This window comes from Erythranthe guttata, chromosome 4 (genome assembly GCF_056151865.1).
Source record: "Erythranthe guttata isolate IM_541 chromosome 4, IM_541, whole genome shotgun sequence".
In the NCBI taxonomy this organism is placed as follows: domain Eukaryota; kingdom Viridiplantae; phylum Streptophyta; class Magnoliopsida; order Lamiales; family Phrymaceae; genus Erythranthe; species Erythranthe guttata.
In genome coordinates this window covers 2,649,677-2,668,075 of record NC_142536.1, presented here as the reverse complement: position 1 = coordinate 2,668,075, position 18,399 = coordinate 2,649,677, and the positions used below count along the sequence as shown (strand labels likewise).

The window sequence follows — 18,399 nt, the reverse complement described above, 5'->3', positions numbered from 1 at the left end:
AAGAACTTGTAAGTTATTTGGTCTTACCTCAAGAGGTGCCCGTAATTTACCCTGAAACTATACGAACGACAATATTACAAGAAAATTATTAAAAGAAAAAAAAAAAAAAAAAAAACCGACAGTTGCCTAATTTATTCACTCAGATTTGTCCAGATGCTATGACTTTAAGAAGATGGGTGCCCCAGCTTTTATCACCTCCTTATTGTACAAATTGGCCCACAATAATTGATTATTAACGTTTTCCCCCACAATACTATAATGGTAGATCTTATTCCTAGAATTTCCAGAATACAATCTGGTAACTTTTTTTTTTTAATTCACACACAGAGTTTCAGTTCAATTGTCTTTGAAATAGTGTTGGAGAATTTATCACTGTTTTATACTTAAATGATAATTTGCACTCACCTCCCCAAACTATTGTCATTTAACAATTTCATCCCCAGTATTTAAAATTTTAGCATAAAGCACCCTTACAAAAACTATAAGATCTAGATTGCTCTGAAGCTCTCTAGCTGGCGTACAGTAAATTGCGTCTTAAATAAACGCTCTAATTGTAGTCAGATATCAGAGGACAGAGAGCTATTATTCATTTAGATTTAGATGAATATATAAATAATAATTCAACTGACAAAACTTATTACTTAATTAAATTATACGTCCTATATATAATATATCGAAATTTTGTATTATTACTTTTCATCTTACAAATTCAGTGAATTAAATTTGTAATAAATGTATATATTGGTCGATTTCTGCTTAATTTGCTTTGTGATAAGTTAAACGGTTTATACTGCATTCATATACACACAAACACGTGCACGCTCTCACATTGGTGTTGGTGTGTAGATCAACGGTAAAAAATCACCAATGAAAATAATATACTATGGTCTAAAATCACCGAGTATAGTATTTGCAAAACCCCGTTTGCAATTGGCCATGCGGTGCAAGACACGTGGCCTCTGCTTTAGCAACCGAATTTAGAGATTCAAATATTGAATTAAATAATTTAATTAAAGAAGAAATAATATATATATATATATATATATATATATATATATATATATATATATATATATATATATATATATATATATATATATATTTAATTTTGTCTTTTCAAGATTAACAATGATTAGCATTAGTAATGGAGAATGCATGTGCAATCTTAACGAAACAAATCTTTTTCCATGACATTTTCTCATTGTCCAAACATGACTCAAAGTTTGATTGGACTGTTTTCCCAACCCATGTCTATTCATTGTACCCAATAATTGGCAAATAATTAATAATTAGTATTTCTTTTTGTTGGGAGTTATATTTGCATCTAATACAGCGGAAGTTCGAATTAAAAATATTCTAACATGTATCTATAGACAATATATCGAAAAGATAAGACCACCATCTTATTTTTTGACGTAACCATCGACTAGAAACTGGTTCAATCGTTACAATACTAAATGAATTATATCAAAATTTTGTAACTATCGACCGGAAACTAAGTTAATAGTTACAATACTAAATGAATTATATCAGGATTCTCGTACATCATTTTATAGTTAATAAAGTAACTACAATCTACTGTCTCCACGCAGTTATGGGGATAATATAGCTTGCCGAAGATAGAGTTTTTCATTAACACGAAATATGCCGGTGTTAACTGGTAGAGTTGTTATCCCAGATTTGAGGGATTGATTAATTTTATCACAGAAAAACATTCACATGGCACAGACATGTGATTGTCGATAGAAATGCCATCACAATTGGAACTAAAACCCTAATTTTCTGTCCTAATTAATTGATTTTTTTAATTGTGAAAAATCTCACTTATGAGTTACTTTATAAATCTTGACGACAAAATTTGATTGAATTATGCAATAAAATGGTGCAGCTTTTAGTCAGAGACTGACATCACATGGAACTACCCAACATGTTTTCTGGATTGTTTATTTCTTCAAGAAAACTGGACCAGTCTTTTTTTTTTTATTTGTCCTAGATTTACTATTAGATATGTCTATACTGTAACTTTGTGTGTGGTACCCTCTTTTTTTTTTTTTTTTTTTTTTTTTTTATTTATTTATTATTTGAGTTCATATAAATATTTGAACAAACTACGGCAACTCCAGTAAGGTAAAATTAAATTACGAAAATTCTTTTTAATTTTAATTGATTATAATTACCTCTCAATTATGTAATGTAATATGAAAAAAAATCATTTTTCAGTAGATAAATTTGACACCGACCGTAAAAGTGGATGCGCAAGACAATACATAGTTGATGGGTGGTTGTAATTACCCAAACAACCGGGGTTCTGTCGTAATTTGACTTTAGCTTCAAAGGGTGGTAGTAATCTGCCTAAATATTTTGATAAAGTGTAGAAGTCGATTTCCGTGAATATCTTTTCTTTGAATTTAAGGAAATATTTTTGGTACTATACAAAGGGTTTACTAAAATCGAAATAATTTAGAACCAATTTTTTTAAAAAAAATTCACAATAAAATTTATAAAGTTTGTTTGTATTTTTTTTTTTTTTTTTAATTTAATTTATTAACCTTCGTTTGGAATTGGAACTATTTAAATAGTAATTCCGTTTACTCAAAAAAAAAAAAAATAGTAATTCTGTTATTATATAATTTAAAAAAAGGTTGGAAACTTTTGGGCCGAATTAAAAATACAAAAGTTAATTAGTTAATTAGTCAGAGAATCTGGGCCAGAAATACTATGATATATACAATATACTAGAGTGGGCTTGTACACAAATTGTTTCTTCGGCCCATTGAAAAAAGAAGAAGAAAATAAAAAGGTGGCCACAGGGTTAGGATCGTCAAATTGCAAGAGAGCTGACGTTGCTTTGACGGCGGTGTAACGTCATTCCTTTAAGTTAAAAAATGGTGGGAGATACTAGGTGGGGCCCACTTCTGCTTTTTAACCTTTTGTTTTGTTCTTTTTATCTCTACACTTGAGAGTGAGGGAGGATTTCCCAATACCCACGGCATTGAACGGCGCCGTTATATTTGGCAAGAAATTAACGATCCAAATATCCAACTAAACTTAGTGTGGTCACCTAAATAGAACAGTTTATTTATTTTTAGTTGAAGCAAATTTCTTAAAATGAATATAAATAGTTTATGAGTTTATTATCTAAATATTTAAAAAATAAGACGTAATAGCTTATCAGATATACTAGTTTAAGGAACGGAAACTCGACCGATGCCCTGTAATGTTAGCAACCACTTCATATCGTAATTAGAATTGTTTTAAATATGTAAAATCTGTCAACCAATTTCACTATTTTAAGGTGAAGAATGAATTAATATATAGCGAGAATATTGTATTGTTGGAAACCTGCTGTCACATATTTTACTTATATATATATATATATATGATGCATACAATCTGATCTGATGGATTATTATATGGCATCTTCTAACCACAATCATGTGCACACACAATTTTTTTCCAATTTTTATTTTATTTTTCGTATTCCAAGATATTTGATGAAAACAGGCGTCGTAAGTTAAGATTAGTCAAAATAAGATTAAATAATTTTGTAAAAAAATAATTGTACTATTGTACATTGGTGGTCAAGTAAATAATCTCCCGATTGACCAATATTATAGCCATTTTTTTCCCATAATTGTGGGCAGGTCCAAAAAGTTATCGAACTAACCATACATCGAATAAACTTTAATTATTTAGTAATCGTAAATAATTTTACCAACTAAACGAAGCTGACATACCGCAATAATGGAACACCAAATTATAGTACCCTTTCATAACAGCAATCTAAATTAAGTAAAACCTACATTCTTAATTCAAATAAAGCACATAGAATTACAATTTACAATCAAGAAATTAAACTACCCTAGCTAGTGGCTAAGTTATCTATATATACTTATAAGCAATTAGCACATAGAGTTGTGTCTACCCTTTTCATTAATTAATTAATTTTTTTATTTAATGTATTTTTTCAAGATTCAACTTTTATCACCATGCAATAAATCCAAGCACCTTACATTATTAACAATTAGACAAGTTAAGGTGAGTGGGAAATCTTGGAGATCACATAAACTTTATTCAATATCCTATGTTATCTTCTCGTAATTATTGTATTTTTGTAAGTTGGTCTCCACTTAGACTAAGTAATTAATTAGTTTAACTAATCACACAATTAGGAAACCAAGCCAGATCCAAGATTCCTATTCGTCAAGAACTACGTATTATATAATCTATGTTGGGCTGGCAGTTTACTTTTTCCATGCCATTTTTTGTGGCTGTTTAATGTGAAGACACGTGTACCAAACACTATTCTATGTCTGGATTATTTGTTGTTCAATATACAAATTTAGTTCAACAACATAATAAAATATTGATAAATCAATCGAGCGTGGCACTAATTATGTCTAAACCTAATATATATATATATATATATATATATATATATATATATATATATATATATATATATATATATATATATATATATATATATATATATATATATATATATAATTGATGAAGCCTAAATGACTCAATCACGAAATAATAGAATAAAATTAAATTGAATGGGCTTAGAGTAAAAAAAACCTAAACGAGAGGAAGCCCAAACGTTTCGAGAAACCTACAAAACAGAGCGTCGGGAAGGGTTTTTCGGTATTAGCACTCCGACAGTCAAGTCAGTTGGAATCGTGGAGAAAATGACATACATGTATTGTGAAAATAAGTGTGCGTGTGTATGGAATACTAGAGAGAATTGTCTTTCCCTTGTGTCTCAAGACTGTATTTATACTTGTCGCAAGGATGGAGTGGTGGGTCCCTCGTTTTGTCTGTGTGATCAGACCACACGTGGAGGTGATGGGATCGCTGCGGACAGTACTTGCCTGTTGAGGGCGGGCAATCTTTTTCCTTCGGGTCTGAATCAGTTTAATGGTGCGAGCTTGCTAGTGTGGTCGCTTCTGGCTCGGTCAATGTCATTTTAACAGGCTTTCCGGCCTTTCTCTAATACACCCGAATGTAATCACATCAATCGTTTATCCACCTCACGTAGGGTTAGTGACCGGCTTTACGGTGGGTTAGTTAACAAGTTTGAAGTAGATCTGACGTGTCTTTTAAATTTGTTGTCGGATCCTTATTATTTTGGGCTTCTCGGGGCAATTAAGCCCATATCAACAATATTTTTTTATCAGTGCCCATATCAAATAATATATGTGATTATCAATAATATATGTGATGTAACACCTTTAGTTAAATAAGTGATGTTTATTCACATATCTCCGATAATAATGGAATTGCATTAAACTAATAAATCAACAAAGCTTGCGTGGATCATGTACTCTACTTTTAAGTTGTTTTTAGCAATAAACAATGTTTAATTATGGAATTAATTACTCAATGACTTTCTATAAATAAGTGGGGCTGTAACATATATCACTCTCAAACACGGCACTCGATGGGCCCCCTATTCAAATTATTTACATAAATAATTAATTAAAAATCAGGATGCCAAACTTTATATTAATAGGTCTAATTAATTGTTCCCATAAAAAAAAAGGTCTGATTAATTGTTATAATTAAAAAAATAAAAAATAATTAGTAGTAAAAAATAAATAAAAGTTAAAGCATGAAAGTCATAAAAAAGGTCAACTGTGGGCTTTTAGTCATAAAATCGGCTGTCACCCTCAATTCAATTTATTGCATCATTTAAAAAAAAAAAAAAAAAAAGCCCAACAATACAACCCCCATACACCACAGGTGCCAAAAGTCTTTATAATAATCAATTAATAATAAAAATAATAATAATCAAAAAATAAATAAAATAAATTTGTTTTCTTGAATTTTCTTTGCCCCAAAATCCTAGATCTCTGGTTAGTTCCAATTGGCCCCAATATTTCCCATCTCTCTCTTCTTTCTCTCTCCAACACCAACTTCCGGTCTGCCACCACCACCACCACCAGTCCACCACCACTTTGAGCTCAAATCTTGGAGCAACTTTTTATTGTAGATAGATAAAAAAGCCATCTTTATTTTTTAAAAAAAAAGTGAAAAGTTCTTAGCACACACAAAAAGTATACATGTGTAGAAAAGAGCCTCTGGCTTTTTGCTGATTGTTTTCTTGTTATTCCGTTTTAACTAATTTCTGCTCCACCTTTCATTTTTCATTTTTTTTTTATTTTTTTATTAAATGAATAGCAATCATAATAATCAGCAGCAGCAGCAGCAGAATATGCAGGCGGCGGGGGCGGGATTAACGCGGTATAGGTCGGCGCCGAGTTCTTACTTCGCCAACCTCTTAAACACTCCGGCCGGCGCCGACGGTGGGTTCGGCGGCGCCGGCGATTTCGAGGAGCTTTTCAACGAGGCGCGGGCTTCGAGTCCGGAGACGCAGAGGATCTTCTCTAGGTTCATGAGCAATTCTGATGATTCCGTTCGAGAAAGCTCCTCCCCTTGTGTAATGACCGATTTGCCCTCACCGTCGCCGTTGAATCCACAGTTTTACCCGCCGACGAAGGCGGAGCCGGAGTTTGAGCAGCGGTTGCAGAGGCAGCGGAGCAATGATTACTCCGAGCCTGTACACTCTTCTGCTATGGACGGGGAGTACAACAGAGTGCTGGGCTCGTTCAGCTCCAGCCACGTGGCACACATGAAAATCGAACGCGCCGGCGCCGGCGGCGGTTCCGGTCTCATTCGCCATAGCAGCTCACCTCCCGGCCTGTTTGCCAACATAAATATCGACAACGGTATTTTAATTTTAATTTTTTTTTTATTTTTAATTTTCAACGGCCACAATTTTCTGAATTATTCCATTTAATTTGTGTGTGCTCATATTTTTATATGCATTTTTTCTAAATTATGTATAAATTCTTGTTTTATATCATATTTTACACAATCACTGAATTTGTGTGCTGAAGATGTTTTAGAAATTCATTACAGAATTCGGAACAATGCGAACCTTCGGAAGCGGCAATACTAATAATAACAACGCAGAAGCTTCGATTTCATCTTCAAGCAGATTCAAGAACCAAATGGATTCGATCGACGAAATTGAAAACAAGGGAATCGGAGAAAATAATTCTTCCGATTACATCACGGGTTTCCCCATGAACGCTTGGGACGATGATTTCCTCAACGAATTAGCTGATAACGACAACAAAAGATTTTCCAATAATGCAAATGATCAGGTTTTCGGGTTATATACTATAGTCCATTTTACTTATATATACATGTTTAATTAAATAAATAGTAATATAATTTGAATTGAAACAGAGCAATGAAGGTGGAAATAATCGACCGACAAATCGATTGTCGCATCACCTAAGTATGCCCACGAGTTCTGCCGAATTATCGGCCATGGAAAAGCTTTTGCAAGATTCGGTTCCTTGTAAAATCAGAGCCAAAAGGGGCCACGCTACTCACCCTCGAAGCATCGCCGAAAGGGTATTCATTTTTTTAATTATTTTTTTCGATTAAAGCATAACAAAATGTATTAAACGAAGAAAAAAATCGTTACAGGTGAGACGGACCAAAATTAGCGAGCGAATGAGGAAGCTTCAAGAACTTGTGCCTAATATGGAAAAGGTAATTAATTAATTAATGATGATGTAAGAAATTTGATGGAATCTTTTTTTAATTTTTTTATAAATTGAATTGGATTTGTAATAATGCAGCAAACAAATACATCTGATATGTTGGATTTAGCAGTAGATTACATTAAGGATCTTCAAAGACAAGTAAAGGTATGTGTCCCCAGTTAGTTAGTGTGACTTAATTTACAGACAACTTTTTGTCCTTTCCAATTGACTCTCTCTCTTTCTAATACTCAGACGCTTTCTGATAATCGCGCAAAGTGCTCGTGTTCGGCTAAACATAAACCATCGTAGTAGATCGGTCAGACGCGCCTCACGGGTTGTGTCAAGATGATTATTTTCTTCGTTGAGAAAAAAGAAAATTACGATATGATCGATGGGGTGAAGGGCGAATCGGTCATTAGTCTCGTAGTGTATAACGAATTTAGATTATAATTAAAATATTTTGTGTGGGCTTAGCTTGTTTTTCCTTTGGTTGAGAATCAATTGTCTAGATTGATATGTCTTCTTGTGACATACTTTAGGGTTGTGAATGATTATGTCAAGTGTTGCCATTATTTTGTGTTGAAAAGGAAATATGGCATAATATATAAAGGGCAAGATTCAAGAAGACTTGTTATTAAAGAAGATTAATTGAAGTTATATTTTGCCAGAAGTTTTGGCGATGCTACACGCGATCAAATATATGTCGCATGATCCTAAATCATTGATAATAGTACATAACAATTTATATGTATGATTAGTAGATGGTTATTTATATAGATATACAGCTTAAGACTAACTACTAATGTGTTATATCAAATGAAGCATCTCATAGATCTTTGCAAGTAGTTAAAGTCCTTTTAATTGTCTTTTTACTTAGGGGTGGTAAACGAGCTGAGCTGAGCCAACTCGACAAAATGGACCAGAGCTCGAGTTCGGCTCGTTCACACCCCTACTTTTAGTCAAACATACGGCATTGAGAAAATGGAGGGTGCATTTGCACTTATCTGGGTTCCACTATTATTTTCAATCCCATTTATTCACATCTTTCCATTTATAGTAAGTATTCGATTGTGTTTGATGTTTCATCTAAAAACCCTATCCCGATCAAAAGCGTGAAATTGATGATCACGACTTAAGTATATAAGTATTGATTCCACTGTAAAGTGTCTTGTTACGCTTTCTAAATTCTTGAAATCTTGTGCTTTTTATTTCTTACAAGATAAAAAGATGTCTTGTTAAGTATATATATATATATATATATATTTTTAATTATGTAATTAAAAGATGAGATATTGGATGGTAAATTGGTAATAAAGAAAAAAAAAAAATAGTAAAATAGAGAGCACTTTATGATGGTGGAGAATTAATAGTGAGTTGACGTGTACAAAAGATGGCCTTTTGAAAACCCATTTGTGGATGTGGTGTTGTGGTGGGCGTGGAGAAATTAATAATGAATGGTCAACACTCAACATAAGCTATATATACTACAAAATTAATGGCCCTATCCTTATTTATGCTTCCACCAATAAACAAAATAAAATTAAAAAATAAAACAAAAAATAAAACAATAAGGGGCAATATGCCAAACACCCTTCATTGGGATTTTAATTCTTGATAAATTATTTTTTTATAAATGATATTTGAGATAAAGCCAATTCAGTTTTTTTTTCCTTTTCTTTTTTATTTTGTTTAATGGTTTTCTTTATTTCGATTTAAAAGAAAATCTTGTAATTATTTTATTTTTTTAATTTTCAGTTTTTTTTTTAATTTTATTTTTTTCTTATTTATATTTTTCATGTTTTTTATTTTAATTTAAAAACATGATTTTATTTTTATTTTCGTTTTTTCGTGGTTTTTCTTTTTTCTTAATTTTACTTTTTTTAAATGATTTTTTTTATTTTCTTTCCAGTTTTTTAAATAAAAACCACTCTATATAAACATGAAAACCACTATGTATAAACAACTATATAAACATGAAAATCAGTCTGTATAACAACTTTATAACATGAAAACCACTGTGTATAACGACTATGTAAACTTGAAAACCACTCTGTACAACAACTATGTGAACATAAAAACCACTCTGTATATAAAATTATATATAAATCTGTACAAAATTTATTGAAAACCACTATAAAATTGTTGAAACCCACTATAAATTATCAAAGACAAAGCCTGCCATTATGAAAACCACTCCATATAAACATCTATATAAACATGAAAACCACTCCGTATAAAACAACTATATAAACATGAAAACTACTTTATATACACAACTATATAAACATCGAAAATCACTATGAATTCTAACAAGAACACATAAAAAATTCTGCTAAAAAGAAGATATAAAACCACTATAAAGGACACTCCGTATATTTTACGGTTATTGCTCGTACAATCACCATTCTTGATGGCGCATTGTTGCTGATGTATCGAAAGAATTTTGCAGCAGCCGTCCACGAGCTGTGGTATTAAAACACATCAGACCAAGTTCAACTTCACACATATATACAGGAAATGAAAAATCGAAATAAAAAATCTTATAAGTTAATTACGCCATTGGAAAGGCTCTCATTCTGAATGCAAGAAATAGGTTCAAATCACACAACAAAAAAAGAAACCACACAACATTCGTATCAACTGCACTTAATTCGTAACTACATGACATTTTCAAAACCACATAATTCAAAACCACATAATTAAATTAGGCACAAATCACAACACCATACTTGAAAACCAAAAAAAAAGATACAACACAGACCATTAAGTGGTTTCAAATAACAACACAAACAAAATAACTTGGTTATAATATGTGCAGACTTTAGAGATATGTAATTCAGAACCACCTATAACTTTTTTTTTCGATTTCAAATAGCCAGCACCCACATAACCTATTTAGCACAGTAAAAATAATGAAAACCACTTAAGATAATACCACTGAACATAGTCAGGATATGTTCATAATTAACACATCGTAACCAGAAATTGACGACGATGACGAATCACATCAAAACAACTCTCCGGATTTCGAACTCGAAGATTCTATGAAGAAATTTTCAATTGCGACCAAGACGACGCCGTCAGAAGCATCATTCATGCTGAGGTTGAGAAGGCGTTGGCAGAAGTCGCCGGTGGCGACAATTACTCGTCGCCGGATTTTAAACGGCGGCTGATGGCTCGGTTGCGCGGTGGTGGCTTGGATGCCGGTGAGCTTTTTTCTTAATTGGTTACGATATCCAATTTTTTGATTAAAATATATATTAAACCTAAATTCTTAAAAAAATCTGAGGAAAAAGAAATCGGGAGAAGAGGGCCGAGATTTGGAGAAGAGATCGGGAGAAGAGAGGCGGCTACTATTAAAAGAAGAGAGAGAAAAGAAATATGAGGAATTTTTTTTTGATTGGTTGCGGGAACTCTCACCCTCGGCGAAGAGGGCCGAGTTTTTTTGATTGGTTACATGATCTCTCACCCTCGGCGAAGAGGGCCGAGATTTTGAGAAGAGATCGAGAGAAGAGAGGCGGAGGCGGCTATTGTTAGAAAAGAAATCTGAGGAAAAAAAGAAAATAATAACAACGTGAGTTATAGGGTTAGATAAAGGGTATAAGGGTGAATTAAATTATTTATAATTAATTAAATAATATTTTGGATTTATCTTAAAAAAGAAAAAAAAAATTGGACCTCTCTTAATTGAACAATGCATATGAGGGGTGTTTGTGGAATAATCCCAAACAATAAATCATAGCCAATGGATTTTAATAAACTCTAACTTTCATGGATGGGAAAGAAATGGAGCATCTCCCACCGTTGATTGTTGGACATCAAATTACCAAATCAAAGCCCAAAAGTAATGTTAAGTGGCCCAATTGTTTATTTTAATCCACTAAAATAAAATTCGGCCCAGATCTGAAAAACTAGCCAAATATTCTCGTAAATATTAAATAGAATTTGTTTTTTTTTCAGGCATAAAATATTAATAAATAAATAAATAATAATAATACTTAGATAAGGGATTTTTAAAAAATAAAACAAAGAAGACTGCGCGCCACCAATCGTCTTTAGTATTTCATCGGTATTAACCAAATATTTTCACTGGTATTTACTGCTTACGAATTTTCCCTCCCAATTATGAATTTCAAATACATTTTCAAATTCCCACAAAAAAATAAATCAATTTAAATTAATTCCCCAGAAATAAAAAAAACAGAGAAATTTCCTCCAGGATTTTCTCAATCAATAATACAAAAGCTTCAATCATGGATTCCGACGACGAAGAATCCGGATTCAGTTCCAGTTTACCCCATTCCCTGGTCTATCTGACTCCATTTACTCGCTCTGTTTCGCCTTCGCCACGCCGGCTCTCAAGCTGCTTCATGCAGCCGGTGAAGCCGAGAAGGTCGCAGCTGGCTTGGGTGTCTCTCCAGGGTCGGCTCGTCGGAGCCGAGGAAGCCTGCTCGGCTAGGACCGTCGACAAATACGGCGCACTCCGCGCTGAAGAGGCAGCGGCTTGGGAGGTGTTTACCCCAATTCAACGGGTGTTGATTGTGGCTGTTGCCGCGGCGGCGTCCGCCAACTCCAACAAGAATAAGCAGATCTCGCGGCTGCTAAATTCTGTTCAACTTAGGGTTAGTTATTTATTCATTTATTTTCTGGCTAATTTCGGAATCTTAGAGTCTTAATTACCTTTTAACGCATTTTTTAGTTGATTAATTCAAGTGAGTTTCGTTAATTATCTGCTAACTTGTGCTTTTTTTCTTCTTCTTAAATTTAAGTTAATTAATTAATTAATTTATAATTCTTTTGAATAAATTGTTTCTGCAGGACCAAGTACTTTTAAGCATGCAACAAAAGCTGGACAATCTATGTGAGCAGGTGAATTATTCCAATCAGCCTGAAGTTGTGTTGTCTCAAAGGAAATGTGATTGCAAGCCATGCCAACATCTTAATTTACCGCCAAACGGTTCTTCGGTAAAATCGCTTACTATTAATTAATACCGTCTTTTAATGATCCTATCGTACGTAACAACAAGACATGTATAGTCTATTACATACTCTGCAACTGCTTAAATTGTTTAGGCATACTTTCTTTATTTTTCTAGTTTAATACTTCAAGTAAAGGATTACACGAGGGTGAGGTTTTCCGGTGTTCAATTCCTCTTCCCAATGAGGCGGAACCAGACGAGCGTCGCATGTCTGATTTGTCTGATTGGGCTCCTAGTGTTGCTTCTTCTCTTGATATTCAGGTATATTTCGTTTTGTATTTAAATTGAGTTATATGTTGCATTCAATCATTGCACGATAATGCAATCGAGTGGATAATAAACCGTTGCATCTGAATCGAGACTATGGAGCTGTAAATTATCCGTGACAGCGTTACGTATTATTGGAAATTTAATCTTATTTATTTTCGTATCCTTCCTCGCAGTTGGGAAATGTAGCAATCGAATACGATATTAGTAGTCTTCGGAGGGAGTGTGAAGAGAAGGATAACACTATCAATGAACTCTCGATTTTTCTTCAGTCATCGGAAGTTTTAGGTTCAAAGGTAACGTTCTACACTGCTTTAGCTGTGTTGTTGTATTTACTATGTTTTTATTTTCTGTTGCCGATTATTTCACTGTTTGACTTTTACAGAGGATAGCAGAACTGGAAGATATCATCCGCAGGAAGAACACGATTATCAACAAGCTCCGAAAGGACGTAATAGTTCTAGAACAAAAGGTAATGATTCATCGCGTAAAACATAAAACTATGGCTAGTTGCAATATATATAACATTGATTTCTGCTGTGATGATCAAAATAATTACGATCAGGTGGTGAATCTAACGAGACTGAGAAGATCCTCTTTCTCGACAACAAGTGCGAATCTGCAGCATCCCCCTGTAATGGCAGATAACGTACTGTACGACATGGATCCTTCGTCTTCTGATTCAGACACCTCTCCTAGGAACCATAAACAAGATATGGGGTTGAAAACGCAAGAAATCTCTGTTCATACGAGTGAGAGATCTTCGATGCAAGACGTAAAATGCGGTCGGAATAAGACCTCGTCGAATAATTCACATAATTCTGTTACGTCTTTGAAACCAAAGAATGAAATAACATATGCTAGCGGAGAAAATAGTGGCACGAGACGAACACATGTCAAGTCCAAGGAAGTCGCCGAACATAAGAGATGGGCTTAGTAAGTATTCTCTCTTTTCGTAAGCTTCAAGTTCTGCACTTCATTCGACATAGCCATGATCCTGATTCGAAGAAACGTAGAGTATATATTCCATGAGTTTATTATTGTATTAGATATGTAATGAAACGATATGTTGCCTTCGATAATATATTATGGTGGACTCCGGTGAGTTAGATGCTACACGGTTATTTACACTGGGGATTTGAATCGTATATTTGATGAGATAATTACCCACTAAGCACATATACATGTGAGTGTGCGTGATTATGTACAAATCTACGCTTCAAATCCATCTAGTGTAAATAATCAGGTGTAGCATATGCTTTCAGTTTGTTGAATTACTAAAATATTTTAGGATTATAATTTTGAAAAACATTTATATATATATATATATATTTTTTTTTTTTGCAACAATACATGCATTTAGAAGTTTAGAACTTTGACTAGAGATACTTTGTCCAAGTCTTGGAAATTATGTATTATTTTTTTATATATTTATAGATACAAATTGGTCTACTTGTATTTTTCTATTCATGCTAGTGACCATCATAATCAATGTAACAGTTGATATATTTTCAGTTCAAAATAAACTATTAGTCTACAGATTTTCACATCTTGCAAGTTGACTTATTTTAAAATTTTCTATATTTATATATATATAGTTTCCCTATTGAAAATTGAGTTAATATATTCTTTTATAAATTCTGATTTTTTTTTTCTGGAACAATTATAAAGTATCTGATATAAAGAAAAAATATATATATATATATATATATATATATATATATATATATATATATATATATAAATAAATGTATGCACACAAACACACATTCAACTTCCAATCATATTCGCCTGACTTTTCCTCCATCTCTATATTTACTCTGTATATATAATAAAAGAAATGAGTTATCACAACACAAAACCTTCTTCCCCGCCTGCTAAATACCACTTTTGCGATGGTGGTTTTGTCTCCATTTTAGGCACATACACATACATACATACATATATATATATATATTTATATATTCATCGGAAAGAGTTAAGAAACCGTTCGTTTTTCCCCACAGAAAATGCCGATGGATCTATCACGGCATTCGTCGTCTTCCTCCGACAGCTCCCGGTTCTCTGCATTCAGTTCATCGCCGTCGAAAGGCTCCGCCACAGTCGTTCTCTCGATCGAATGCTTAAAGGGGAGCTCCAAAGCCGACGAGTGGACCGGCGACATGCTTCAGACCGGCGACATAGTCGAGGAGCTCAGAATCGGGAACATGATTGTCAAATCGCCGTTCAAGAACGGGAAATCCGGCGTCCAGAAAGTCCTCCACTCCTCGTACAAGCAGAAGGAGACGTCGATCCGTGTCCGGGTCCGGCGCGTCGGCGCCGAAGAGGATGAGTTCGCCGAGCTGCAGGCGTGCTTAGTCCCCGGCGACCAGCTCGTCGGGAGGAAGCAGTATGTCCTGCGGGCGATTGACGATCCGAACTACGCCGTTGGATTCGTTGATCGGACGGAGAAGGACTGCTTGAATTTGCAAGGTCAGTACATTTTTTTTTTCCGAAATTGTTTCCGGAGTTGACTTTTTTTTTTGGCTGTTTGGAATTTTAGTTGGCAGATTTCTTTGAATGTGGACACACAGTGCATGTTGATGTTGAAATTATTTGGTTGTTGAGTATAATTAAGACAAAAATAAAATAAAATAAAAATAAAAAAATCAAGTCAGCATTTTATTTGGCAGATTACTTTGTCTGTGTTTTTGTTCACATTGAATTCTTGCTGGAGTAATAAACCTTATGATGCTTCTGCATAGGTGTAAACATCATTTTAGTATTAAAGATTGTGTTTCAAGTTCCAACTTGATTCGATTAATTATGCGCCGGATTGAGCTCCGAACGAAATTTAACCGAACCGAACTCGAATCGAGTTTGAGTTGAGTTTGAGTCCGAATTGAGTCTAGATATTTATAAGGGGGTAAAATTTGATCTTGGCTCAAGCCACATTTAATAGTAGGGCAAATTACGACCACCCCTGACGTATGATTAAATTACGAAAAAACTCCTCTTGTTTGGGTAATTACAACCTCTCCCTCCTTTTAAATATTTTAGATAAAATTTATGTAATTCGGTTATTTACCGAACTAAATCGTATATTTAATTTGGTAAACGATATGAAATCTTAGCGTACCGAAATTTCGGTTTGCTCTTACCGAAATGACATCCCTAAATTTACCTTTGGTCTGAAGAGGTCTTTTCGTAAGATTATACATAGTTGAGGGTGAGTGTAATTACCTAAATAGGAAGAGATTTTCGTAATTTGACCATAAATCAGGGGTTGACTGTAATTTGGCCTTAGTATTAAGATAGTTCTATCTATCTTGTATCAAATAAATGTCATCTGATTTTGTATCAAATCTATCTTTACGAGTCTTTATTTTAATAGATTGTTCAGAGCTACACGTAACCGCATCCCTTATTTCACGGATTTATGAATTAAATTAAGTTCAAATTAATGGTGGATCAAGGATTACCAAAACTTAATACAATACTTTAATCCAAATGGTACTTTTTTATATTTTCCCTCTGTTGGATCTTTTATAGATCCACTGTCTTAATTGGTCTCTTTTTTCCCCATATATATATATATATATATATATATATATATATATATATATATATATGATCTTCGTTTACATCAACGTTGCCATGTTGCAATATTCTTTCCCCTTTATGTATATATGTAAGAGTAAGAGGCATATAGGAATTCGAGAATACTACAATTTATGTAACCAAGACATATATACCTATAATTGAAGCAAATATGAAGTAAATAAATCATTAATTAATTTAAAATTATCAGTTCGAATTAATTTCCCATTTCCAAAATCACACTCAAAGTGCATTTATTAATATCAATTGAACTCACCACTTTGCATGCCTAGAATTTTTTTGTTTTTTTGTTTTTAGCTGATAATTTATAATTAATTAATCAATTAATTAATGAATGCAGCTTCTAGAACCTCAAGGATGGTGAGTGCACTCGAGAAAGCTCCGCTCGAAGATGGTTACGTATCGTACCCATGGGAGCATAGAATGCACGAGATGCTCTCGGTTCCGAATTCAAGCACATTCTATTCCATACTCTTGTTGCCTAAAGCGGTCGACAAAGCCGGTTCCCGCTACAACGACCTTGAGGACACCCTGGCTCGGGCCCACGCATGGATCAACGCTTCTCAGGCTTCCGGTGTTCCTATCGTCTTCATGAACATTCAAACCGAATCCCTACTCACCAAGGTGTATATTATTGTATATATAATTCGAGTATGCTTTCATCATATATAACTATATATCATTCAATTATTATTTATTTATTTATTTTTTGTAGATATCGGGAGATACAGCTTCTTCTACGGTGAGTGCTGGATCGCTTGCTGACCTGTCGAACCTTGCAAACACGAGCATCTACGGTTTTGAGGACTACCACGGCGTGGACATTGGCGTTGTGAGAGGCGTTCGTCTCTGGTTCTCCGCTCTCGCGGGGGAGATACCTGTTGAGATCAAAATCAACGACACCGACACCAAGCTCGGATTCACCATCAGCAGAACCGAAGAGGTACCTTTATTGGAACAGAAAATTTCCGATCCGAATATTTATGATTTTGGAAAAATAGTTTCCGTTGCAAATTCCGGAAGTTCCGATTCCGATTTTTGTGATTTTTTTTTTGAGCGGAGTTGGAATACATATTAGATTCTGAATTTCGATTCGGTTTCAATTTCCGATTTTTTTCTCATTTTCTTTCCCGAATATTACACATTTTGTATTTTTTTTATTATTAAAGGTGACTAAAATAGAGATTTCTTCATTCCGATTTCCAAAATTCCGATGTTTTGGACTGCAGGGGTTCATATACATATCGTCTGTGGTCGAAGCAGACAACCCTTCGGAGCGATCGGGATTGAACAATCTGTACAAACAAGCATCGCAAGCATCAAGATTGCTCGTGGTTTCAAGAATATCAAACCAAAAGGTGCTCCCATGGATGGTTTCTCCCGCGGGCGCAATCCGGTGCTTCGACACCGTTTCTCTCAGCCAAAAACTGTCGCTCCACCGCCACGCCAGGATGGCAATTATAGTGCACGTCTTCTTGTGGGACCGGAGGGTGAACTACGCTAACGTGGGCAGCATCCGGGCCCGGGCCATGTCCACGTCAACGTCGAGCCCGCCTAATTTGGAACGGCCCGTTAATCAGAGTCAGGTGGTGCCGCTGGAAGTTGACGACCAAGAGGATTTGGAAGATGACTATGAGATTGAAGTTAGCGACGAGCCGGATATTACGCTTGAACGGAATAATGCCGGCGAGTTTTCGTTCCGTTTGCGCGATTTCGGTCTTACGGATAATGGTGTGTGAAAATGTGACTTATTATTATTATTACTTTTTTGTGTTAATTGTTGGTTTTTGTTTTGGGGGTTTGATTTGATTTTGGATGTGTATATATAATAAATGATGCTATATATGATGTACTTGTGATAGTTTTTCGTATAGTTGATTCAAAATCCAGGTGTATTATTGGCATGGCTTGTGCCTGAATTCTGTTACACTCAATAAATAATTTAATATTTAATATTTGACAGATTTTGAAATATAAATAAAAAATCA

General features: G+C 34.1%; 3 protein-coding genes across 3 annotated transcripts; all 3 read left to right on the top strand.

Annotated features, from left to right (window-relative positions):
• The first annotated feature begins 5,791 nt into the window (after nucleotides 1-5,791).
• On the top strand, nucleotides 5,792-8,235 carry LOC105951028 (transcription factor bHLH130). Its single transcript, XM_012974422.2, has 6 exons — nucleotides 5,792-6,734; nucleotides 6,928-7,175; nucleotides 7,261-7,431; nucleotides 7,507-7,572; nucleotides 7,662-7,730; nucleotides 7,818-8,235. The coding sequence occupies exons 1-6, from the start codon at nucleotides 6,179-6,181 to the stop codon at nucleotides 7,872-7,874; spliced, it is 1,167 nt and encodes a 388-aa protein (XP_012829876.1). The 5' UTR covers nucleotides 5,792-6,178; the 3' UTR covers nucleotides 7,875-8,235.
• Nucleotides 8,236-11,744: 3,509 nt separating this feature from the next.
• Nucleotides 11,745-18,361, top strand: LOC105951045 (uncharacterized). The gene is made up of 10 exons (XM_088816400.1): nucleotides 11,745-12,187; nucleotides 12,384-12,530; nucleotides 12,662-12,805; nucleotides 12,988-13,107; nucleotides 13,197-13,283; nucleotides 13,377-13,747; nucleotides 14,818-15,283; nucleotides 16,752-17,035; nucleotides 17,127-17,354; nucleotides 17,641-18,361. Exons 6-10 carry the CDS (start codon nucleotides 13,739-13,741, stop codon nucleotides 18,148-18,150), a joined length of 1,497 nt encoding a protein of 498 aa, XP_088672526.1. The 5' UTR covers nucleotides 11,745-12,187; nucleotides 12,384-12,530; nucleotides 12,662-12,805; nucleotides 12,988-13,107; nucleotides 13,197-13,283; nucleotides 13,377-13,738; the 3' UTR covers nucleotides 18,151-18,361.
• On the top strand, nucleotides 11,819-13,925 carry LOC105951036 (uncharacterized). The gene is made up of 6 exons (XM_012974430.2): nucleotides 11,819-12,187; nucleotides 12,384-12,530; nucleotides 12,662-12,805; nucleotides 12,988-13,107; nucleotides 13,197-13,283; nucleotides 13,377-13,925. The coding sequence occupies exons 1-6, from the start codon at nucleotides 11,819-11,821 to the stop codon at nucleotides 13,746-13,748; spliced, it is 1,239 nt and encodes a 412-aa protein (XP_012829884.2). The 3' UTR covers nucleotides 13,749-13,925.
• Nucleotides 18,362-18,399: the final 38 nt, after the last annotated feature.

Excerpts from the sequence above, each read along its gene's own strand:
- LOC105951036 (XM_012974430.2), top strand. The coding sequence starts at position 11,819 with ATGGATTCCGACGACGAAGAATCCGGATTCAGTTCCAGTTTACCCCAT. Across the intron at positions 13,108-13,196 it reads CGGAAGTTTTAGGTTCAAAG|AGGATAGCAGAACTGGAAGA; the intron begins GTAACGTTCTAC and ends TGACTTTTACAG. Across the intron at positions 13,284-13,376 it reads TAATAGTTCTAGAACAAAAG|GTGGTGAATCTAACGAGACT; the intron begins GTAATGATTCAT and ends AATTACGATCAG.
- LOC105951045 (XM_088816400.1), top strand. Across the intron at positions 15,284-16,751 it reads GGACTGCTTGAATTTGCAAG|CTTCTAGAACCTCAAGGATG; the intron begins GTCAGTACATTT and ends TAATGAATGCAG. Across the intron at positions 17,036-17,126 it reads CCGAATCCCTACTCACCAAG|ATATCGGGAGATACAGCTTC; the intron begins GTGTATATTATT and ends TATTTTTTGTAG.
- LOC105951028 (XM_012974422.2), top strand. The coding sequence starts at position 6,179 with ATGAATAGCAATCATAATAATCAGCAGCAGCAGCAGCAGAATATGCAG. Across the intron at positions 7,176-7,260 it reads CCAATAATGCAAATGATCAG|AGCAATGAAGGTGGAAATAA; the intron begins GTTTTCGGGTTA and ends GAATTGAAACAG. Across the intron at positions 7,432-7,506 it reads CTCGAAGCATCGCCGAAAGG|GTGAGACGGACCAAAATTAG; the intron begins GTATTCATTTTT and ends AAATCGTTACAG.